The sequence below is a fragment of the Sarcophilus harrisii genome, chromosome X (genome assembly GCF_902635505.1).
Source record: "Sarcophilus harrisii chromosome X, mSarHar1.11, whole genome shotgun sequence".
Lineage (NCBI taxonomy): Eukaryota > Metazoa > Chordata > Mammalia > Dasyuromorphia > Dasyuridae > Sarcophilus > Sarcophilus harrisii.
In genome coordinates, this window is record NC_045432.1 from 29,750,294 (window position 1) to 29,776,411 (window position 26,118).

General features: G+C 41.4%; 1 protein-coding gene across 4 annotated transcripts in view; it reads right to left on the minus strand.

The window, feature by feature from the left end:
* Positions 1-26,118, minus strand: part of TENM1 (teneurin transmembrane protein 1) — a 784,948-nt gene that overhangs the window by 75,300 nt on the left and 683,530 nt on the right. For all 4 annotated transcript variants that reach the window (XM_031945150.1, XM_031945147.1, XM_031945148.1 and 1 more), the window contains 2 exons: positions 17,926-18,069; positions 6,587-6,836 (listed from right to left, as the gene is read on the minus strand). In XM_031945150.1, coding sequence (XP_031801010.1) covers positions 6,587-6,836; positions 17,926-18,069 — 394 coding nt within the window. The remainder of the gene's footprint in view (positions 1-6,586; positions 6,837-17,925; positions 18,070-26,118) is intronic.

Here is a 26,118-nt window from a genome sequence, read left to right on the forward strand (position 1 = left end):
GTTAACAGAGGATCCCAGGGATTAGTCTCAGTGAGTCAGAAGGAACAATAAAGATTGCTGACTGCCTTTCCCTGACCATCCCTCAAGCCTCATTTCTGGCTTCTGGCTTCTCTGGCCTCTTTCACTTCAAGTGCCTTCCCCTTGAGATTATCTTCCTTTAACCCTAATTCCTAGTTATTCACAGATTGTCTATTCCATTAGCATGTGAGCTCCTTGAGGGCAAGCAATGTGTTTTTCTCTCTCCATCATTTGCTTTCATAAATTCTTGTTGACTGACTACTTGACCTGGGATCACACTATTTCCAGAGTTTTTTGTTGGAGGAGCTCCATCATCAGGTATCAAAGCATAGGGTGAGGGTAGAGCAGCTGGTGATTGCTGCTCATCATATTTAAGGCAGGAGCAGGCAGGCCCAATCTAGTAGGACTTTTTATTCAAAGCTCTAGAAGACAGTTCAAGTTAAAATCTTGACCTTGATCCCATGGCATGGGTTCTGAGAGGGACCTAGAGCATATTAAGAGTTCTGAAATTTTTGGATTTGAGTTCTCACTATGAACATGACAGAATGTCTAGAAAGGGAGGGAAAGAGGTAGGATTTGACTTTCTTGCAGCTGCTCCCATTATTGCCAATAATTTCATCAGGAAGTGGAAAAGTCGGCCTGTTTGCCTTCAATTTCCTCATCGGTAAAGTGAGCTGAAGAAGGAAATGGCAAACTCCTCCAGCAGCTGTGCCAAGAAAATTCTAAATGGGGTCACAAAGAGTTGGATGTGACCGAAAAAATGAAAACATAACGCACACATGCACAATGTTTTTGTCTTTCTTTGTGCTTTCAAAACTTAACAGAGTGCCTGGCACATAGTAGGTGCTTGGTGATTATCTGGTGACTGGTTCCCCAAGGCACTGAAATAGAGGCTCCCTTTGTTTTGAACCCTAAGTATGCACAAACCCTGCTCTTCCTGGACCCTCTCTCCCAACCTCACTCTGATTGCTCCTCAACTGCTGCCGTTTTGATCATATTCTCCACTTCCTCGTTCAGACAAATGAATTGAAAAAGCTAAGGATGGTTCAGGATAAACTGAGATTTTACACACTGGAGAATAAGGACAATTTGGAGAAGAATTGATGTTTTCTATCAGTATTTGCCAGATCCAGTACAACTGAAAGAGCTTTGAAGTTGGAGGATCTGGCTTCAAATTCTCACTCTACTGGTAACTACTTTCTGGATAAATCACATTATCACCCTGGACCTCACTTCCTTTTGTCAAATGAGAGGAGGCCTCCACCAGATGGCCTCTGAGGTCCTTTATCCCTAAAGTACTCTAACTTTTCCTTCTCTATTTCCTTTTAAGGACAGTGCAGAATAAATATCCAGAGCATATCCTGGCAGAGGAAGGGACTGTGACACCACAGATGCAAGATTTCAGTTGGCTTCAGGAAGGCCTGGACTTTTGGTCCTGGCCATGACACATAATGTCTATGATACTGGCCAATGCAAATCATGGAACCTCTTGGGGTCTCAGTTTTTCCTCAGTAAAATCAGGGATTTGGCCTTAACACTAATTCAAGTTTGGTCATCTCAAACAGAAACCTGAACAATACAGTATGAGTTCTGTTTGGGTTTGGAACTCATTACCAGTCATTGTTAATGGATTTTCTAGTAGCGTCACTAAATTAGCACATGAGATGGGGGACAAGGTACGAGTTCTGTTTGATTTTGGAACTCATATCATTAATGGATTTTCTTAGCAGATGAGATGGGGACAAGGTGATATGAACCATTTGGATTCTTGCAAAACCCTTGATAATGGAATTTAATTCTACCTTTAAAAACTGCCCCCAGGACAATCAGGAAACTCCAAAGTGGCTCTATGCCCATAAACAAATACATAAAACACAAAGATAGACCCCCTCAAACTGGCCTGGCCCTGTGTGGCCTGAAGAAGGCTAAGAACATTCAAGGAGATATAAGTTCTATCTTCAGTTATCTGAGACGCTGCCATAGGGAAGAGGGAAGAGCTGGGAGGAGGAGATGAAAATTACAGAAGGACATTTCAGGCTCTAAGGAGAGGGGCTAAGAAAAGACAAGATGGTACGATATGAAAAGATCTGAATCCAGAGTCAGAGGACTTTGGGCCCAATCTCAGGCAAAAACCTTTATTTCGTGGAGCCTCTCAGGTTCTACTTTCCAATCGAAATCTAGGATCCTGGGATTCTAGTCCACGTGGTGCCAAAGTATGAATGAAAGCATCTGAATCTGGCAGAGAGAAAACATCTCAATAGGGACCCAGCCTAAAGTCATGGAACTGAGTTAGGGAGTGTGATTACATCTCGAAGTACTCAAAACTTAGAGATTCCCAAGAAGTTGCTGAAGAAATAATCATTTTCTAGATAGGTAAATGGAAAAATGTCCACAGTCCTGTGTATGTATATAGAAATACATATATTTCCATACAAGTATATGCTTAGTGCTCGGCAATATCAGCGAGGTCTTGTCTTAAGTCTAAGCTCTTCATGTGCTCACTTTTCCATTCACAACTCCAATGGTGGTTAATCCTTCTGACTAGGTTAGCATGGGTTTCCAAAGTGAGAGATGACTAAGGATAGCAGCCATTATTGTGCTAGGGCCAACCAAAAAGTTGAACTAAAACCTGGGATGTACAGAATTGCTGCATTTGCACTGAGGGATATAACTAATGTGGTTTTCAAGCGAGTGAAACTTTGTTAAATCAAGTTCTCTCTCTCTCGGTGAAGTTTCTACCTAGGAAAGCTCAGCATGCACATAGGAAGATACAGTGCCTTCAGTGACATACAGCGTATTGGGGACCATCCACTGGGACCTGTCAGGCCACATGAGAGCGTGGAGCCCAGGAGGCAGGCGAAGACATTGTCCGAGGCATAGTTTGGGAAAAGGACAAGGGAAAGAGGAGTTCAAGGGCCAGTAGTAGCGAGGCTGTGAAGAGAGCAATGTGAGGTGTGAGCACAGGCAAAATGGGGACTGAGGAGGCCACGGAGAGGAACAAGACTGAGGAAGAGATGGGAGGCCAGGAGGTGCTTCATTATAATTACAGACAGAGGGCAGGGAACCTTTAAAAGAGAAGAGTCTGATAGAAAAAAATGTTCCCCCTTTTTTTTTTTGTTTTGTTTTAAATGAACTTCTCTATCAAATTCTACTCCTTTTACTTGGCGAGTTGCTTCCCTTATGAGAATCAGCTAATAGGATCAGAGAGAAATAAAAAGAAGATGCCAAATGTCTTGATGGAAACCTAAAAAATGAAAATCCCAAGGCGTTTTGATATCAAACATTTGTTTGGTAATTCCCATATTTACTAAACACTTTTGTCTAGTGTTCATCTTGATATTTGGCATCCTGTTACCAAAACCTAGGCCTCCTTAGGGTTTTGGGAAGAAGGCCAGAGATTTTCAGATCCAACTGATTTCCCAATCTGGGAGTAGTATCATTTTGATCTGCTTATCAGTTTTTCTGCAAAGAAATTTTCCTACTTACTACTGAAGTCCTCTTCCTGCTTTACTATGGTTTGGAGGTAATCTGACCTCATCTTCTTTTTCCTTTGCTGAAGCAATTGAGGTTAAGTGACTTGCCCAGGGTCACCCAGCTAGGAAGTGTCAAGTGTCTGAGTCCACATTTGAACCCAGGTCCTCCTGACTTCAGGGCTGGTGCTCTATCTACTGCGCCGCCTAGCTGCTCCCGACCTTACCTTCTTAAAGGTTATGTCAGAGGAGTGAAAGCTTTGGCAGATCGTACATAGCCATATAAAGACTCTGAATGTGTCAGTCATCAAAAAGACAACCTGCCTAAAGCAGAGATTCATCAGCACACTAACGAGAAGGTGCTCGAGTTTTCCTCCCAAAATAATTCTCGAAGACCTTTGATGAAACCATAGCAAAATTACTATTTGTGCCACCAGAGATGGCATACACGCTAACAAAAACACTGGTTGTCCAGAGTAGAATAGCTACAAAGCTACTGGTTCCATTGCTGGGAAGGTCTCTCCCCATATTCCCACAGCTCTTGTAGGGGCTGGTGCTTTTCAGAAATGAAAGCAGCAGAATTTTGCAAACTATTGTTTTTCTTTGGACTTGCTTGATCTGTGCTGAGCTTTAACTTGCCTCTGTAGCCTACTTTTATTTTTGCTGAGGCACTTGGGATTAAGTACTTGCCCAGGGCCACACAGCCAGGAAGTGTTAAGTGTCTAAGGGCACATGTGAACTCAGGTCCTCCTGACTGCAGGGCTGGTGCTCTATCCACTGCGCCACCTATCTGTCCCTCTAGTCTATTTCTTCTTACCAAAGGAACTGAATAGCTTTCTTTCCTATGGTAACATTTGTAATTATAATGAAGCAATTTATAAAAACTGTAGTGAATTAATGTGAAAAAGAGAAATAGGGTCTTGGGACTGGAAGATTTCCCCAGTGAGGCAAGAAGGAATAATTCAGGCTAAGAGATAGGGGATGGGTGCCAAAGAAAACATGGCAATCAGTAAAGTTTTATACATATACATTCATATAAATATATATATTTATACACACACACACATATATATATATATATATACAAATATATATATATATATATATGTTCCGATGTATTCATATGTATGTGTACATGTGTGCAAGTACACAGGTCTGTATGTGTGTGTAAGGATAGACATGTAGCTGAGTGTTAATTGAAAATAAGCCAAAGCTTGTTCAATACTTGGTGCCTCCAGTATTCATCACTCGCTCAGCAAATGTTGACTGGCTTTTTTACCTTCCTTGCTCCCATGCCCAACTTCTTGTTCTTATTCTGGGGGAGAACATGGGAAGTCACGAGAACGCCTTCCTCATTGGAGATGAGATGAGGGGCAGCCACCATTTTATGAGGCAATCCACTAGATGGTACCAGAAGCTTCTGGGACACATTTGAACTATTCTGTTCAGTTTTCCAAAGCATTAGAGAAAACCGCCACCAGAATTGTTGCCCAATCCCAAAACGGGTGAATGCCTCGAAAGGAACACATTTGTGTCCTGCAGAGCCAGAATGGGAGAAATGGACTCATTGGGATCACAGGAGCTAGAAGGAACCTCAGAGGCCATCTTCTCATTTTAAGGATGAGAAAGCTGAGCTCCCTAAGGTGAACTGGTTTGCCTAGTAAGCATCAGAGGGGAGATGTGAAGCCGAATTTTCTGACTCTGATTTCCACTGGTTCATGCTACTTATCTACTGATTTGTGGACTAGGGGATATTTAACAGGCAGAAATTCTCTTAAAATGTATTCAAATATTATATACATGAAGATCGAATAGAAATCAACACATGATATGTTCACTTTTTTTCTTGTGGCTTTTCCCTTTTGTTCTGGTTTTTCTCTCCTGACATGAGTTGTAAAGAACTAAGTATTAAAAAAAAATTTACATGAATAATCAGAAAAAAAGAACACAATAAAAAGTAGAACCCCCCCCCAACCTCCAGAAATGTTATAGACATAAAGATCCTTATGGGGAGGAGGTAAAAGTGTGAGACGGTATATTCTTGCCTTGCAGATTTATGAGGGCTTCATTCAAATACGTATTTTCCCCATAGCCTGCCTATTATATGTAATGGGAATGGTTCTTTGTTCTGTGTTCAGAGAAACAAGACATTCCCAGATGTTAACCTGTTCAGTGTCCCTGTATACCATGCTTTCAAGTTTTGAGACTAGTTGGGGGGAGTCAACGTGTTCCTTTTAAGCCACAAGATAGGCTTTATGACACGTTTCCCCCTCATTATTATTCTCGCATATGCGAGTCATTAGCCTCCAGTCCAAATTCCCAAGGAGCTACAACTGTATAGGAAATGGTCATCTATGTGGAAGGATCTCTCTCCCTTAGCTCTGGGGAAGCACAGCAGATTTAGATCACGAAAGCATTCTGTGTAAAACTGGAGAAGTCAGCCAGTGGGTGAGGCAGCCAATCTCCCCCATCTATCTTCCTCCCTTTACTTCTTCCATCTTTGCTACCTCAATTAATTGTAATATGTAATGATTCCAAAATGGGCGTCTGGGAATGGAAGCAATGGACAGCACCTTGTCTCCTAACTGCTTAAACTTCTGGGAAGTCCAAAGAAAGCTCCTGCAGCAGGGGGAAACTATTGGGAATGGCATCATTTATGCGGGAAGGTTAGTTTTCTCTTGTACATGAGAAAATGATAGGAACTTCTATCTCTGCACTATGGCTTCTTCTTGAGGCTGCATCCCAGCTGTTGGGACTTAGAGCAGAAGAATCAGCAGAAAGCCGAGATCCAGCAAGAAGTAGGTCTGGCAGAATCCATCTCCTGGGAGCGTCCCATTGGTCAGCAGTGTGTGCCCATAAATTTCATGTCAACAGATTTGGATCGGATAACGTGTGTGCAGCCCGTGTTTCATCTCTTTTGGGATGGCTGCTGATTCACTGCTAAAGCACTTGTTTAGAAAGCAGTTGCTGCTAAATAATGGGTAAAATGGACAGGATGGGTCATTATTCCATAATACATTAAAACCTAGCCCTGGTGACCTTATATCTGCTGACACATCTATCCATAGGCCAAAGCAAAGAAATCTGGGATAACTTACCTTAATTCCAAAATACTGATGGAACTTCCTGATGGAAATATCCTCCTTACAAAATTGAAGTCTCCAATATAAACACTGCCATCGGGGCCAGAGGCTAAGGCAACTGGAGCAAAAAGTTTATTATTGTGGGCCGGGCCATTGCAGTTGGTGCAGGCAACACTTCTCTGGTGTCCATTTCCCATGATGGTTGCGATGACTGGAGGCTGCTGGGAAATGAACATGTTTTCTCCGTTCCCTTTATGCACGATTCCTACACAGAGAAAAAAAAAAAAAAAAAAGGAAGGGGGATTAGATCATCTGTCACGTGGTAGCTCTGGTGACTTTCTGTTCTCTTTGGCATAATTGGAGCTAGACAAAAGTCTCATGGATGGCTTGAGATCAGTTCTACTCCCATCATATTATTGTTTGACAATATATGTGAGGTGGGATATTTTACTTTCCCGCATACTTCAGTTTATTTTGGCTCCCCTCCTGCCTCAGGCAAGATATTTCTCCCTCTCTAAATTATGCCCCTCTATTTTAAGATTATTCTAATTAGGTTGAACAAAGTGTAGTTGAACAAATCACAGCCAACTAACAATGATTATCTCCATTGTAAACTACTCTAAAATCTCATCAATTTGGACATTCCTTCCAATTATGCAGATCTCAAGCTATCCCTATCTGCCCGTGCCATTTCACAGGTTCAACACAAGGGAATCCACTCAATATGCTGGGAGCCTTCTCTCTCTTCGAATATCATAAGAGTATCAGTGGAACACTTGGGCTATCCATCCACTTGTCATCCCTTGTCCTTACCATATAACCTGGATGTGTTCTTTTTCAATCCTCCATTTCCCTGGTGACATGCTTTATGTCTGTTCTCTTTGGAAACTGGTCACGTGGTGGAGCCCGCTTTCACCTATTGCATATCTCTGCATTGCCATATAATACCAGGAAAGTATTGCTACACAGAGATTATTTGTGGCTAATTTCTCATCTCTAAATGGTTTTTTCCCTATACCCTGGGCTACCTTTCCCCTTCACACAACTTGAGTAGTGGCAGAATACTCACTTGAATGACCATCCTAGCAACAAAACATGAGGAAGGTGATTTCCTGTTGCAGTAAAAATCTACCTATCCACCTATTTATCACCAGGATATCTTGTCTGCATTTCCACAAGGTAAACAGGGCCCTCCATGCATCTCCTTTATCTTGGGATCCACTGTCATTTCTTCCTTTCACCAGGGGAAACAACTAAGATACTGACTTTGTTTACCAAAACATCGGTCAACAATTTTGAGAGTTCTTCTGCTTCCCGAGCAGGTGAAATGTTCAGAGTGGAAACACATCTGTGTATATTAACCCAGACTGACTGCCAAGAATTGAGTGAGCACTTAACTACTGAGAAGTCCGATCTACTATTCTCCCCCAGCCCCACTCACTTCACTGCGCTCGCTCCTATTGCTCTGAGTCCTCTGAGAAATGCTTCCCTCAATTTTCCCAGCACGTGACTCTCAACTCCAGAGTCCCACAATAGAAAGTATTGATTTGTCAGACAGTAATATCACCAGCCCAAATAAATAAGAGAATAAAACATGTCCAGCAATATGACATCAACATTATGGAACAGAGTCAGAAGCTGCCTTCCAGGAAACTGAAATCCCATTTATCCTTCATCTCTTAGACTTCAGATCCCGCTCTTTCTCCTCCCCCTCCCTCCTTTGGGCTTCTTTTTCAAAGACAGCTTCTGCTCGAGGCAGAACTTTTCACTTTGTTAATGAGTATGATCTGGTAGTACAGTCATTTCTTAGAATTTTGAATATTTAATTAAGGAAGATGAATAGAGCGGTGCTCTCTGCTCCCAGGACAATGTTTACTTTGGAAATTGACTCTACTCCAATGAGAATGAGCCATGCCTCGGTCTTTGAAGACAGCGCCGATCTGACAACAGTGGCACTGAAAGGAATTCTCGCCATCATTAATAACTGAATCCTCCACCAATGAGACCCTAAATGTGGAAACTGCTGTTTCCACATGGCAACTGTTTCAGCTGTGCACTGTAGGGCATGGCATTCAAAAACTCTTTCCAACGATTGGTTTAGAAACACCAGATGGGGTATTAACATTTATTTTCTCAGGTAGCTCTCATACACGGGTACATGCATATGTGTGTATCAATATAATGGTATACTTAACAATTACCTACAAAATGACATGTTATTACTAGCCTCCTGGCAATTTGAAAAACTAAAGATGTCTATGCTAAAGCATTCCTCTAAGTCTGCAATTTGAAAACTCCCCCTTTCCGTTAGAAAGGCCGACACTTCATCAAAGACGAATGATTAAAGGAAATAAAACATAAGGCAATGTACTTTCTGATTACATCTCAACAATTTCTGTCTTGCTTTCATGCGAGGAACTGAAGTGCCGATGTACCGAAATTACCATTCCCGTTTAAAGCTGGAGCAGTCGGAGCAGAAATGGGCAAGCCCCTTTTGTGTTGCATAAGAAAAAATAGATCATTTTGAAGGTTGTTTTTGTTGTTTTGAGAATCTGTTTAACCTTCCATTATACAACAGTGGGGCAGGCCATCTAGCAACAATGATTTAACACCAGTTCTTCTGCAAGAGGTTGCTTGAGAAATATTGTGTTTATGTTCCTGGAACTCTTGATCAATTACCAGTAGCCCCTTTCTGTTTTATTCCACCATCAATGCTCATTTTGAAAACAGAAGCAAGTGATCCTGAAACTTAGCATATAATATTTATGGGAAAAGGCCCCGTTCTTGCTATACTCTGGGGATCACAGAGTCATTGAAGAAAGCCCATAGGTTTGGGCCCGCTGGAGTCTGGGAGAAGGGTGCTGTGTTCATTTCTCTAATTTTTCCCTCCCATTGTTAAAATTTAACTCAGTTGGTCAATAAGGCAGAGGCATGGCTAAGCATTTGGCTAAACCCTGCTACTCTTTACTTAGAACTGTGGAAGCTTATAAAGAAGTTTGAAATGAAAATTTCCCTCAGAAGCCAGTGGGTGGAGCTTTATGTTGATTTTAGAGAAGACACCATTTTTCAAACTTATGAATGAGGGCCACAATCCATATTTCTCTCAAGAGATGACTGAGGGGACAGAAAAACAAGCTGGGAGATACGCCAGGGTAATCAATGGAAATGCCCGTCCCCCTGCCCTGTGGCAAAAATCGCTTGCTTGACAGAAGCTACTACTTTATTTCTGAGGCTGCGAAGTTCGTGGAGATTGTTTATTCATCTTCAAGAGATGACAATTCCGTCAGCGAGTGCCCCGGACAGCTTCCTCCTGCTCAATCACGTTCAGAGCACACACCAATCATTGTTAAAGCTCGATTGTGGCAGCCGACATTAGGAAGCCTATTTACTATGATAGCAGCATATGGCAACCGGCGAGCTGGCTCCACCATGGGTGAGCAATGGTGACTGTTAACACCTTCTAACGTCAAAGATCCGAGTTCTTCAAAGAGGGCCAGTTGATTTTGAAAACTATCCTGTACTGTAGAATATGAGCCCCTCAGACACATATATCCGAAGAAAGTAGATACCATATGTGTTAGTATGTGTGTATTTGTATACCCACATACTTCTGGCAAAATATTTCAAAATTATTCCTCTATAGCCAACAGCTAATTTTCAGAAAGATATAATTGCTACAAGTAGTATGACAAATGGTCTAGAAATACTACCTACTAGAAAGCACACACTGTAGAAGGGATGTGTAGCCAAAGGAAAATAAAAGAATGATGGACAGTGGACATCCAATCTAATTAAAGCGTCTCTTTAACCAGTAAGATGAAATTGAGGGGTGGGGTAAGACTTGCTTTTAGTTTGCTGTCTGTCTTGGATCGAAAAGGAACAGCTTCCTAAAGAGCAAGTTTCTCTGCTTCCTACCCGGACTTCCACTCCTCCCCTCCCAGTCCCCACCGAAGGAATAAGAGCAGAAGAATTTGGAGAGATGTTTCCTATTGTCTTCATCAGTTAGCAAAGGCCAGCTGACCCCAGGGGAAAATATCATTGCTTTCCAAATTGGCCTTTCCAAAGTAGCTCTTTTGGATTTATCATTTCTACTTAGAAAACAGTTTTTGTGGGTGGGATTTAGATTAGCAAAGCACCTCAGGAGAGGTGTTTGTGTCCAAGGTCACACCACAAGACAACGGCTGAGCTGGCTCTACGCCTGCTTCCTGGCATTCCAACGGGCTCTTTGACCAGCATGGGGGCTTCAGATGTAATGATAAAATGAACAAATGCTCCCCTTTGAAAAGCTGGCCAACGTGAAGCTTCTGACTTAGAAGAAACCCTGAGAAATAACTTGGCACCAATGAATGAAAAACTAATTAATGGTGAATTAGCATGGAAGGAACCAATTCGAGCAAGTCAGGAGCCACCCTCCCCCCTGCCCCGCCCCCTAAGCCTACTTTCCTCAATCATATTTCCTTTTTTTGCTGAACTCCGAAGGTGGTGAATGGTAAACTGTAAGAGGATACCGACCGGGAGCTCACAGCTGGAGGTGGGCTTGATTGAGGTCAATTCCCTTTTTTGTGTTTAATGTCAAGGACAAGCATGTGGAAAAGACAACCCATGTGAGCCAAGAAAAGTGGGCGAGGAAGAAGTGGTTTCTGAAAATGTCAAACTATTTCCAATCAAAGCAAAAAACCTAATAATTTAATAAGTGACACATGCCCTTTCAGATTTGTACTATTTAAACTCTAGCTCTACTTTTGACAACAGAAAAAGCAAAAGCTGACATTTTCAATGGATGTTGTTGTCCCGTTCAGTTATGAGACTTGGTGGTCCTTGTGATCTTGACCCATTATACTTTCTGAAGACAGAAATGAACTTTGAACTCTTCTTTGAAAAAGGAGGAAGAAAAAGGGATAGAATGATGATAACAACAACGGCATCTGCATAGTTTTTAAATCGGCAAAACGCATTCTGATTCTTTGAGAAGCGTCAAAAGGCAGCTTTGGGTAAGAAACCTTGGGATATAAAGACCATTGGTTTGTGGGAAAGAAAAGTTTCAGAAATTTTCAAAAGCTGTAAGAGTGAGCTTAGAAGTTTTGTGAAATTTGGCAAATATGAAAAAGGTTCATACAACTTTCAGTTATAGAATTTTGGAAAGCAAGCAAGGAGGTTTTCTTTTCAGGTCAGTAACTCACTTGAGCAGTACAAGAGCTCTGTGTGTCACTAGAGAAAAGATTATCCCCATTTTACAGTTGAGGAAATTGAGGCTCTAAAAGGTCAACTAGTCAGCTACTGTCAGAGGTGTGACTTGAAGTCAGTTCTTGCTGCCTCCAAGACCAGCATTACAGCTATGATGAATGTGGTTTGACGGTACTGGTGAGGGTAGTAGCGCAGTTTCCTCAAGGAAAGCTCGAAGAAACCATGGATAGACAGACATCCACGAGGCAACCCATGTAATGGAAAGCAGTTATATTATCGCTTCAAGCCTCATCCTAAATCCTATATTAATTCTACTTACATCCTATGTGAGAGACATGTATTCATGTTCCAAATTTTGCTTTTCTACTTCAGTTGCCGGGTCCCCAAAATTCACCCCTTTCAGCCTCTATCCTTCCCAGGGTGACAGGTATGGTGTCACCTTAGTTTATTTCTGCTCCACTCTTTTCAGATGCCTTGTATAAGGCCAATTAAGGAGAATTTCATCTTGAGCCAGTGCTAATGGCCCAAGCCTAAGGTCACAGGTTTGCTCGAGTTACACCATCCTATGGCCTGTCTCTTATTACCTATGTGACCTTGGATTAGTCAGTCTCCTCCTCTGAAATATGGCTAGAAGGCAGTGGGGATGTGAGGCCCATTGGTCTATGTGAAAGACAAGTTTCAGAAATTTCAGAGAGCTACAAGACTGAGCTCAGAAGTTTTGTAAAATTTGGCAAAAATGAAAAAGTTCACATAACTTTCAGTTGTAGAATTTTGCTCCTGGTGTCCGGTCAACATGGAAGGTGAGTTGTAGCATGAGATTTGATATGTCAAGAAATTTAAAATTCAAGAGACTTTTATGATGTAAATGAGCTTGTCTGTGGGAAGGAGTCAGACTAATATTTTCAGGTAAAATGAGAAGCTGGCAAAAATCATTATTGTCACAATTTAGTTACTAAGGATAAGGCGTAGATTTAAAAGAGGGAAATTTGGCTTTGAAATGATTCCAAAAGGAGCAGTGTCTATCACTGTTTGAATTTAAATGCCTATCAATGGCTTGTTACGTATATATGCAAGTTCCTTGTCTTTCTCTGTAGTGGGTTTCTGGATGAATCGCACACAGGCTGTTTACCTTAGGATCCAGATGTTACAAAATTTAGACCCCTGTACCCAGACAACAGTCCCAAGTGACTTCTCTCTTTTCCCCCACATCTGGGTGTGGCAAGTTGGGGGTTCCCTTCTGCAGTGGCCTTTTGTCTTAGAAAGGGAATTTCATGTTGTCTTGTTTTCTTTGGCTTAAAGATGGTCTCAGAGGACAAGAGCACCTGCCTTTCTTGAAGTCCTCCCCCCCCCCACTTTGAATATTGTGCAGTTAAGAGCCTTTGGTTCATTTTAGCCACCAAGGTGCTCCGAAGCACTCCATAGAAATAACAGCTCAACCAAGCAACCAGGCTCTGGGAAAGATCTCTTCTTCTCTCCCATCTTCCCAGACACAATGTTGCTGTAAGTTGCAGCATCAGAACAAGTGTGTGTGTGTATTTCCCTGTCATGATCTGTAGTTTTATATATCTTCTTTCTATGCCTGCTTTTGTGAGGGGTATGTGTGTGTGTGTGTGTATGTAAGAGAGAGACAGAGAAACACAGAGAGACAGACAGAGAAAGACTTATTTACTGTAAATTTCCCATGTACAGGTGATTAAGCTAATTTTCACCTTGATTGTATATTTGAGCTAAAATTTCTGCATTGTGATCAAGGTATTCCTTGAATTATATTTGCTTAGTCAATTTAAACTTCTATTTTCTAAGACCTGTGAGAACATAATGTGTTGGGAAGAATCTGCCAAAACATGACTGCCAACATGAAAAACTTCAAAGTTGAGAAAACTCTTGAAAGATGTTTCCACTTGTTTCTACAAACAGTTACAATGTGGAGAAAACAAATGCGGTCAGTTGTATCTTCCTGAGTTCCCACAGGTATGGCGGCAGAATTGTAGTCTTGCCTGGGAATGAGTCATCTTTTGTTTTTGGCCATTCACTCAGGCTATATGTACTTGCACAAACTGGGAAAGAATTCCAAATAACTGAGGTGGAAAATATAAGTTATAATCTCCAAAGTGGAAAGTGAATTGCCCCGATACTTGCATCTTTGGTCTCCAGACCCCCATATAAGTGTAAATTCAACAGACAGTCATGAGATCTGAAAAGATTGCAGCTAGTTGCTGTGACTAATGGATAAAGGTGATTTAGAATTTTCGCTTTCTCTGTAGCTCTAAATAGGTTACTCTTGTTTTTTTTTTTCTTTTTCTTTTTGAACCAGTCAACTCTTTTGCTCTGGCTTTTTTGAGATCCATTTTAAACTGGATGATGTAGTTTTAGGAAACTACAATGAGACAAGAAACCCTGGCCTAATAGCCATTGGCCCTGGCCCATTGAGCTTCTGTGTGGGTCCCCTGACTTTCTTCTCATCTCTGACTGGCCTTTGTGGTTTGATTGTCCATTTTGGTGATCATTCATCCCTTGGACACACAGAACCCCTTTTATTCATCTGCTGACCAGTTTCAAAGGCTTCTTTTGATCTGAAGAGAGATTCTTTGGGAAATAGAGGAAGAAAGTCCAAATAAAGGCAGACCCTGGAAAAATAAATTGCATCAATACCCTTGTGCAAGACCCTAGTTTTTGTCTTGAGCATCTGAGCAAGGAGTGAGGAGAAGAAAAAGCCTCATAGTCTTGCTGCATTAGTTTTGATGAATAAAGTACACACATGCAGGCCTGCTTTGAAATACAGAGGTGACTTGTAAATGATTCCCAAAGAACAGAACAAAATTAGCAAAGGATAGAAAAACTAATGACAACAGCATGCGGATCAGAAAAGGTTTGGACCACAGTGAGGCAAGATACTATGCCCAGATTGGAAGAGTGACTTTTTTCCCGATAGAAAGGGATAAAAAAGTCAGTGCCCTTGGAAGTCCGACTGTTTTTCATACTTGATGATGCAGTAAGCAAAAAAATCCCTTTTCAAGGACTGAGTGTGAGGCATATATGCCTCTAAAACACTCTGTAAACCTGGAAGCACAGCATTAATGTCAGATATTATTATAGTTCCTTTATATCCATTTTCCTTCCCTTGATTGAAAAATTATTTTTATTAATATACGGTTATAAGCCTAGGGGACCCTCCAGATGAATGAGTGTCTGTAATAAGCAGACTTAAGCAAGGAGGTGGTTGTGCCCCATTCAAGGGCACAAAATCAGAGGTAAAGGAAGAATGATTATAGATTGTTGCCTTTGAGAACTCCAAGGTAAGAAAATAGAACCCAGTGGGTATCTCTTGAAAACAATGTGGATCCCAAGAATGGGGTGGTTGAGTGGGACGTATGTCGGGCTCCCTGACAGCTAGATATCACAGCTGATAGAGTATGAGTCTTGGAGTCACAAAGTCCTGAGTTTGAATCCTGCCTCAGGGATTTCTAGCTCTGCAATCCTGGGCGAGTCACCTCTCCTAGCCTCAGTTTCCTTACTCATAAAATCGGGCTAATAAAACCCATTACCTAAGAGAAATGTTGTGAGGGCAACATGTGATACCCCATGTAGAATCCTTAGTAAACCTGAAGGCAATCCACAAATGCTAGATTTTATATTTAGACCATAATAAAAATGTGAACTTGGAATAGTGAGTTTAGTCTCAAAGAACTGACTTGTGGCAAGATGAACTTGATGGTGTATCTTCAAGGAACCTGGTTGCAAGTAAGAGATTCTGTGACTCTTTTAGTGTCCCGGATAGCATAGTTTTATGGAAGTATGGTTGAAGGATCTCACTTATTGATTGAATAGTTTCTATTTATTTTAAGCTTTATCTATACTGTTATTGTTTAACTCCTAATAATTTATCCCTTTAATATGTGGTTTAACTATCATAATGCGATGTGTTGTATATGAATGAGGTGCGGGTGTATAACATATATTGGATTACTTGCCACCTAAGGGAGGGGGTGAGGGGAAGGGGGTGAAAATTTGGAATACAAGGCCACACAAGGATCAATGTTGAAAAATTATGTGTCCATATGTTTTGAAAATACAAAATCTTTAATTAAAAAAAAGGAAAAAAAATGAATGAGACGTGGGTCTGGAAGCTTAGGAAGACAATTGAGGAGTCAGAAACTGGAGAAATTGCCTAGTACAGTGTGAGAGCACACTGGCTTTGAAATCAGAGGGCCTACCTTGTGGTCCTGATTCTGCTGTGTACTACCTGTGGGACTTTGATTAAGTCATATTCCTTCCCTGGCCTCCACTTCCTCATCTGCAAAATGAGGGGGCTAGTCTGCTGATTGCACAATGCTAAACCAAAGCTGCAAACTAATAGACATTTGACACATATGGATGCAGAGTAGTTTATATACTTTAATAACCCCGGCAATATTGTTAAGAGTTAAACTTCCTTTGTGGGGTGGATTCCACTGAGGCTAATCGGACACATTACCCTTGGACTATTGGACTACCATCCTACTTTGATCTTGCAATTACATAGATCAGAAATGTGATGGAGATTCATCATATTGCTGCTGGACATGATTACTGACACGATGGGCACGTTGCCCACTTAGAAGGACCCCATAAGAGACGCTGAAACTCCAATCGTGGTTCTGAGCAGGACATTTAAGCACTGCCTTTTTTCCAGCCTAGGAGCAGTGGCAAGTATTGGAGAAACAGCCTCAGGAAAGTTTTCTAACCTGACCATTTCTAACCTGACTCGCCTGACCATTAAATCCCTTGCGTGGTATGAAAACATACTATACGAATATCAGTTCAAGAGCTAAGGATCACCTAGGATCAAAAGAGGCCTAAAATAAATCAGACTCCACAAGAGAATAGAAATTCAGTTTCAAATTTTTCAAGATACTTGGTACAACGCAATTTATGTTACTATGGGAGTATCCCAAACCTCTTTTCCTCCTTTCACAGAAAGTTCCTACGGGCTCTGACAAAGATACTTAACTACTCAATAATGCTCTTTTGTTCCCTTAGATAACTGGTATAAGCAGAGAAGACGAAAATCTTTGCTAAGCCAAACATTTTGAATATCTATCTATGATGGTAAGCCAGAGCAGCAGGAATAAAGAGGTAGGATATTGTTAGTCCCTAATAAAAACTCCACATTTTCAGATTTCCAGAACTGTTTTTCTTCTCTACTGCTGTGTATCCTCTGGGTGGATTTCTGGATGACATTATCCCAATTCCCTCGAACCTGAAGATGATTCTTGTCTCTTCCCGGAGGGGTCAGTTTTTGGCAGTGTCCAGCCTAACTGTGCTGACGGGCTACTTTGCCCCAGATAAATGGACTTGTCATGAGTGGGACCGTGAATGACACTGGCAGCCACTACCATGCCAATGAAAAGCAAATGCTTACTTTTTTTTTTACCTCCCCTACAGGCCCATATAGTCTTGAGATGTGAATCTGGGCCACCAAAAGGGCAGACTGAGAATTCAGATTACCGGCGCGTGACTGCCCCTCGGAGAAACACATTCTGAATGGGTCCTATTTATGTTCCTTATTTTAGACGTTTTCATTCCTTAAGCTTTGCTATTCTGCTTGAGTTTTTGTTTCTTATAAATTAGCTTCTTCCGGCCACTGGCCAGAGAAGGCACGCATGGCACCTCCTAACCAAGTGCCTTCCCTTTTTTCTGATGGTCTGTAGAAAACTTTCATCCCTTTCTAGGGAAGATTTCATCGTCAAAGAGGTCCAGGCTCACAGGTCAGGTTTTGTTCCCCCAACTTTAGGGATTTACTCTCAGGGAAATAAACCTTCAAATGTCCCAATAGTGCATAAACTGCTCCTGGGGTGAGGTGCTTGAGTTCCTCAGCCTTTAGGCTAGTGCTCTCCATCGCCAGAGAGTTATCATGGCATTTTTTCCCTGCATTTCTAAGGCTTATCATGGCTTACCATATCCTAGCTATCAGGACTAGCTATTTGGGTCTTGGTTTGGGGCCTCTCTCATGACTGATGGGACTATTGGTTGAATTTTCTCCTGCAATATACTTGCTCTATTTACGCCATGATGCTCTCTCACAGTCACTTCTTGTTCCTTTCATTGGGAACCCACGTACCGATTGCCTTGTACATCACATTACCAAAAGCCTCAATACAAAACAAACCAACTGGGGTCACCATACTCACCACTTTGGGGATTCAGAACATGATGCTTATTCAAGGACCAGCCTCCGAGATTCGAAGCATCCATCTCAAAGCCTTGTAAAACAACTGTCCTTCTTTCCCAGAGAATAAAGTCGGGACAGGTTTCATACTCATATCCCACAGATACTGCAAAAAAGATGGTTAATGGCATGTTAACAATTTACTTTCACCGTTTCATTTTTTAGCAAGCAAGAATCTTGTGGACACCGAGATTCCATAGCTGCAATGCGTTCGGATTGGGGCAATGACTATGATACAATAGGATGCAGATATACCTGCGCCCACCACTCCATGGCAAATGATGCCAGTCATGGTCAGTGTTCAATGAACAAACTGGAAAATAAGGGCCATTTAAAAGTCTGGACCTATTATGCTTACAGGATTCAGCCTAGTTCTCCTACTCCTAGAGAGGAGGAATTCAGGGAAAAGCAAAGAACAAACTATGGGCATAATGGAGGGGAATCTGGTACTTGGCAAATGCAAGGAGGAAAACAGGGCTGATTCTCTGACACTTGCTTACACACAGCAGTGATAAAACTTGCACTCGTCCAAATGAAATTTCCCCATTTAATGGGTAACTTCAGTTTCCTGCACATAGTTAACCAAAGGGCTCTCATCCAGGGTCCATTTGGCGACTGCTCCTATGAAACACAGATGTTGTACATTCAACTTGAACCGCTGGTGTGCCATTGAGATAGGAAGCGTATAATACGGTACCTTGAATGTCTAGAAGAACAGATAGTGGGATTTGCGTAGCTCAGAAAGATAAGGTTCTGCTTATTAGGGTCCCCTTTGGGAAACCTGCTTTTAGAGCATTCCTGAATTTCAGTCTCCCAAATTCAAAGCTTCTCATATCCATTTAGTGTTATAAAACCCTGGCTTATCACACACTTCGTACCCAGCAGCTGTCTTCCTCGCCCCTTGCAGTCTCACATAGTCCCTACTTGTGCTCTGCTATTGTTTTTGTAGAGCTACTTCTTCCCCATTGGCAGATGTCCCCAGAGAATCCAATCCCTTCATTTACCACTCTGTTATGCAAACTGGGCAGAAAGGCCAACTCTAACAAGGGCCAGTACAACATGGTTGGGAAGTGAAAATTCAATCAAAGTGCTTTGTGGTTTTTGGCTTCGGGCGGCAGGAAAAAAGATGGTTGGTTGGGTAAAAAGGAGTTTAGGGGGAGCTGGACTGCAGACAAGCCAAACCACGTCTAGAATTACAAACACGAAGCTCGCCATTATCAACATGGGGTTTATTCACATAGTGGATTATCAGGGGTCCATTTTAAGCTCCAGTTGGCTTCCCTTCACCACCTAGTATGCATGGAGGACACCGGTTTCCTCCCTTTCCCAAACTGTCCCCCAATTAGTTGTTAATGCTTAGGGAACAGGAACTTGTTTTTATATTAGTCCCAACCAAACATAATTAAGAAGAGAAAACAGTGGGAAAAAAATCTACATAATGCATTCCATGTCAATAACATTCTCTTCTAATGTCTCCTTGTGGCGTGGAGGTGACCCTGGAAATTCGATGGCTAAGCCAGCAGAGTGCCAAGCTCAAACCCAGCTGGACAGGCTGGGTCATGCATGTATTGTCTAAAGACTGGCCCAGCTACATGCAGACAACCCGACGCTGAAAGGACTCTCACTTGGTACTGGTTCGTCTAAAAAGACCCGAAGGGGTTCAGAACCATTTTGTCAAATGGGCACCTTTTTGATCTTGAGCAGATGACTTTGACACTGTCCACTCCATTCTAATATAGCGAGAAGAATGACTAAAATTTAGGGCCAGGAGGGACCTCTGAGGCAACCAGTCCCAGCTTCCACCCAACACAGCAATCCTGTCTCCAGGGTTCCCCCGAAGGAATAAACATAGCGCTTATTCCGTGCCAGGCACTGGACTAAGCACTTGACAAACATTATCTCATTTGATCCTCTAAAACTTTCAGTGATGGGGGAGCTCACTACCTCCTAAGGTAATTTGTTCCACTATCAGATAAATTTCCTTAGAGCAGAAGGGAAATATTCCTCCCTTCAACTTTCAATGGTGTTAATTTGGTTTTTGGCAGTTGCACAAAATGAGGGCAATCTCTCTTCTGAGTGACACTCATACATCTGAGGATCACAATCTCACCTTCTTCTCTCTATCCCTTGGACTGACTTCAGTTTTTCTTCCTTCAAGCTAAGATGACAAAAAAAGCTTCAGTGCTAAGTTAAGTGTTGCTAGGGAAAGTTCCCTGCACTGAAGATTCTCTCTTTTCTGAGATCCTTCACGTTGTTCTTTTGGGCTGCATGTAATATATTCATGTTGGGGCCAAACGCTAGACATGACTTTTTGTGTTGAAATAATCCTGGGTAGGTAATGAGGATGTTTCAGGACATCTTGGTGTTTCTCACTTCTCAGTGACTTCTAACCCTTCACGCCTACACTTCCACCATTCACCATATCCCTCTCCCACCAGAACCCAGACTTTTATCCTTGGGTATCTGGAGATGACTTTTTCCAACAGAATATCATCTCCTTGAGGGCGAGGCCAAGGTCTTGCTTATATTTGTGTCCCCACTGCTTAGCAGAATGCCTGGCATGTAATAGCTTACTAATAATCATATTTATTACACACTATTATTATATTAATTATTAATATATAACAATAGAGGAATAGAATAATGTTAATAATAGAATTATGATAAAATTATGATTTATTAATTATTAATAAATACTTTTTCATTCATTCATTTTGGCAATATCTAAAAGTCTTCTTTAATAAAAAAGCTCCAAAATGACGGTAACTTTCCTATAATTCATCTTCTCTTACCCCTGCCCCCAGCATTCTTGATGATTGTTGGCTCTTGGCCTGGACACAGTGCAGCCAAAGTTAAGTCCTTGAAGGAAGATGTTGCTTTATTCTGTCTTTATATCCACAGGACCTTGCACACAAGAAGTTGCTTAATGAGTACTTGTTGATTGATGGATTGACTAAAAGATCTGTGATTAATTTTCTAAAAAGGGGCTGTTTTGTTTTGCAAATGAATGGTGTGACTCTGTGACCTTGGGTGTTATGATAGTATTCTTTTTTCCTCACTAACAACTAAAGGATCTCTCAATTCCATGGCAGAGGGAATCAGCTCATAAGAGGTAGATGGAGTATATATGAGGGTTTCCCCTTTCCTCATATCCTCTCTCAAAATTGCTCTCTAGCCCCACACAAAAGAGTGCATTAACTGCAAAGCTCACAATTCGATTACTTTTCCCCCAGCCACAGCAAATATCAGTGAAGAAGCCACTTAATAAAGGATCTCTAATTTTTATTAGATTTATTTTTTCTCAAGGAGGCCTTGTGAGCTAATAACATAATTTATAGTGAAAGTTGTCCAAAGTTCCAGTCGACATGAAGGGATGTTGGGGGATGTGGCTCAGAGGAACAAGGCAGAGTTTGTTCTGATGGCAGGCAGGAGGAGGCAGGGGCCCACTCAGGGAAGGAGGCTAGTTACTTTCCCAGAGTAAAGTCAATGGTAGCAAGTTTAGGTTCTCTTTCCCCATGAACCAGGCAGCAGTAAACTAAACATTTTGGATTTGCAGTATTTGATGAAAAGAAAATCATGGTTATTTTGCTGAGTGTGCTCCCAATGGCTTTCCGCCAGCTCTGGTGACAGCTCATCTTGGGGCTTAAAACAAAGGCAGAACTGAAATGGGCCGAGTGGCCATTACTATTTTATGGAAGACTGATTATGCATTTTATTTGAACTCCAGCACACCAAAGAAGTGGATGTTGGGGGAAAGAATGGGAACGGAGGCTCATGTGCTTCCTGCTCTGGCCAAACTGGACTACTCGCAATCCCTACGCCTCTGTGATCTTCTATGGCCCCATTTTTGCTCACAGTGCTGTCTGTGAATGGAATCATCATTCCCAGGCCCTCTGTCTATAAAATACCTACTCATCCTTTAAAGCTCCCTCTTGTAAAGTTCCCCGATTGCCTTAGTTGGCAATGATCTTTCCTGTTAAGGCTCCACATAGCACTTCAGGTTTCTCAGATTAGCACTCCAATGGAGTTACTAGGAAACTGAGGAAAGACTCAGGCTCTCACTTTCAACAAGAGATTAGGAGGAATTCTGTAGTGACCAGTTATGAAGGTGTGTGATGGTTAGGCTTTTTGTTTATTTTGTTTGTTTGTTTGTTTTTAGCATGACCAATGAGCTGTTACTAATGCTCAAAGTTCAAGTGAGTCTCTCTCTTAGAAGAGGAAGCAAATGGGCTTAAGGAACTTTTCTTCACTTTCCAGGTTATAAAGGAAAAAACCACATTCTCTAACATAACAACAACAATGAAAGAAACGTTTCAATACAAAAATGAGAAAAAAGGATCTAAGAATCGAAAGGAAATACTGATTTCTTAGGAGATTAGAGGATGGGAAAATGGGATCCATAAGGAAAAGAGAAGAAATTTGACTAATTGAAAACTTAAAGTCAAGAAACATATTATGAGCCTTTTTCTAATGAGGAAGAAGATTGCCACTTGGATATGGATCTCCAGGGGCTGTTGGGGAGAAGTCATTCAGTAAGGGTCAAAGGAAGAAGAGACAAATGGAGGTGGTTTGGGACTCTGTGTTGAGAGATATGAATGTAGCCATTGGTCAACTTGAAACAACAGCAAGTTTTCCTTGCCTATAGACAGAGGGTACAGGTCTGAGTTGAACTTGAAGGGATTATATCTAAAATGAGGTCTGTATCCAATATGAGACAAAATATATCCTGAATGACTAGGGTCTTTTATCTCTTTACACAACACTCTTTCCCCTTCCTCAGTGGAATTACTTCTCTTGGGAACTTTCAGAATTTTTTTTTTCTGAGAGCTTCCCTGGTATGGGAGAAGAGTAGCTGCTTCTTCTTCAAAGCATCCCAACTCCCTTAACTTTTGGAAGAGCCTCAAATTTGTGTCTTGGCTTTACATGTTAAGTACTCCTTTTTCTTTTCTTACTCTTCTATAGACATATTCCATCTCCTAACTTCATGACACTGATCAAGATTTCCCTCTGTCTCTTTGCTTCCCCTATTTTCCTTGCTTTGAGAATATTTAAGGAATACTTAATTATTTCTGATCATCTGGAGAGTGGAGAGATTGTCTTCAAGGCTCCTTATTTCTTCTTCTAAAATGGAGACGCTCCTATACTTTGAAAAGAGGCAGCAGGCATTTGTTTGTGGCAGAAAGATAGATATTGGATACTTTATGAAGGACTCTGCAAAATTCTTCCATTGCCTCCACCCCCCAGATCTTCCTAATTGTTTGAAATGAGATGCTAAGTCCTTTGTCTTTCTTGCTAGGAGCAACTCTGAAGAAGAACAGAGGTAAAATGCACGTGGGAGCTTTCAAAATCCAGTTCTGTTGCCCTCCTCACAGTTAGCCAAAAGTGATCTGAGAGTCACTGCGAACAAACTCCCTGCTATCTTGATGAATTCAAAGAATATCTAAAAACAACTTTTGACATGAGAATTTACCAAATACAGGTATACATTTCTCTTTCCAAGAGGAGCCTCTAAAAAGAATATTCAAGATTTACTCCTTCTTTATTCAGATTGAGAAAGAATCACATATGGGTAACAGAAAGAAGAGAAATATGGTGAGAAAACTTTATCAGAAGGGAAGTTTTGATTTAGAGGCCACATTCTTATGGATGATAGGCCACTAAAGATTTCCACATTTCTCTTGCAGGTTGGGTCGGTTTTAGGGACTAGGGAGGACACCATTGCGACTGGACACAATGCGGATATCCTTCCTGCCTTTTCCTGATTTGACAAGACTCCAATCCTCCAAAAGTCATATTATATCCATATTACCCAGCATTGACATTCCTCCATTTCCTTCTTTAGCTGGGAGTTTTTGCCTCTTCTTTTGGCAGGAGAACCCTTCTCTTCTAAGATAGAAACTGAGATTATGCCCTATGACTTGATGCATTAGTTTCACTGTCTTTGTGATCCAGTGACTTCCCTCATGTGGGAATAGGAGAACATTTTCCTCTGTATTTCAAGAAACACTTCCAACCTGGGGGGGGTTAAAGTTAAGGGGGAAGCAGACTGAATCCCCTTAGAAAACAAGGGAATATACTGGAAAGTCCAGTGATAAAGGATTGCAAGGCAAACAGGGATAAGTTGGCTAGTAGTCAGGGGAGCTGTATCAAAGAGGAGGAGAAATGGGAAAGGGACTCATTGCAGTTCAAAAACCATGAGATGAATTTAACTGAGCAAACAGGGATTAACTAAAGATGCAGCCACAGTTCAGAAATATTTTGGAAAGAAGAGACCATTTCATCCTGAACCTCAGAACCCAGAGTTTAAAGGGAAGAAAAAAGGTTAAGGGGCTACTGGAAGAAGCACATGTGACACCTGAAGTCAAGCAAGAGTTACTTAAAGGTGGCCTTGGGTGACTGGGAATCTCATAGGGGAAGGCTAGGATTGGTAGTGCTACTTCACATTTTGAGTGCTGGATCAATTGCTGACTATCCATCATGTGCATCAGTGGGGCACTGGATTTGACTACTGCAGGAATTTAGCTGGTGTTTCTTAAATGGTGGAGATGGTTGGTAGATTCACCTTAGGGGGGCTCTCTGAAAGCAAAATATTGGGGTGCCTAGCTGGGGATGGCTTTAAGTAGGTCACTTTACAAAAAAAAAAAGAACAGCAGATGCTATTTTTGTGGTAAGATGTACATTTGGCTGAAGGGAAATTTATCACCACTAGGACATCTTCCTTAGGAATATTTTGGGTGTATAAAGTAACTGGAGCTTTTCTGCTTCTTCCTATGAAGGCTAGCCCCTGTTCTCTCTCACACAGTTGCAGCAGGCTCCTGTGTGCAGCGAACCCTTTGGAAGGGGGTCATCACTGAAGCTGCCAGTGCTCCTTCTTGCCAAAGAACTGTTCTAAAGAATTCTGCAATTGTTGTTGCCAATAACCTTGAAGAATAATAGAATTGTTTAGAGCGGCGGCACTAAAAGTGGATGGCTGATTTCCTGAACTTCCAAGACTCCGAACGGCTGCAATTTAATTTAATTAAAATGAAGTCTGTGTAGAATGTATTATTACATATTGATAATGTACCCGGACATGGGGAATTATTTTGACAAAATTCGCATAATGGATGCAGATCAGAGCCCCTGAGTAAGCCCCTTTGTCTAACTAAGTAAGGCTGCATGCAGATTCCAACAGCAGGGCTAACTAAACAATTAAACCTTCTTTACATTGTTTCCCAAGCAGGAAAGGAATTAAATGAAACAAAATTATTTCCCAATATCATGCCTTAATTAAAGACAAGGAAGATAAAACTGGGCAAATTCTGCTCTCTAAGTGCTTATTTACATGCAATTCTGAGATAGGGAGCCATGTTTGAACATCACATAGGTTTCCAGCTAGACCAACTTATAGGAGTAGAGAACCAAGAGTACTACTGGTCATGGAGTCAGAAAAGCTTTGACTCTAACTAGCTAGATGAACCTTGGGGGCAGGGAGAGTGCAACACCTAAACCTGAGTTTTATTACCTGAAAAATGAGAACGTTAGGGCTTTCCTGTTCAAAAATCCTATGGCTTTGTTTTGTGACTTTTAGGTAGGATTTTATTCCTCATCTTAATGGATGTAGGTCTTTCTCATATTGATCTTATTACTGATCAATCAGCCATTGGAATCACCGATTTGAAACATACTCGATCACAGTGATACTTGTGGTTTGCATTTCAATAGCCTGTATGATGGTTCTAATTTCAATTTCTAGGATCCTAGAATCCTAGGTCTAGAGATGGAAGGGATCCCATTTGTCAGGTTGAAGTCAGTCTGTGTAGCTGAACTTCCAACTGAAAAGGGGGTTTTGAATGCTCTTAGGCTCCTTTCAAATGGCAAAGTATCTGAGTCTGATTCCATTCCAGCAGAAATCTAGAAAGCAGGGGTTCTACTGCTGATACAAAAGCAAATTGAAATCTTCTAGATAATCTGGTAAGAAGAGGTTATTCCCTAGGAGTTGGAGGATACCTCCATTGTTTATCTCTACAAAGGAAAAGGAAATAGATCGTTCTGTGACAGTCAGAGATGGGAAGTGTCTCTCTTTTAACAGTTGGCAAGATTCTCACTAGTCTTCCCTAATAAAATGAGCCTCCATCTGCAAGATGTGTGACTTCAGAAAGGGTTGAGGAACAAT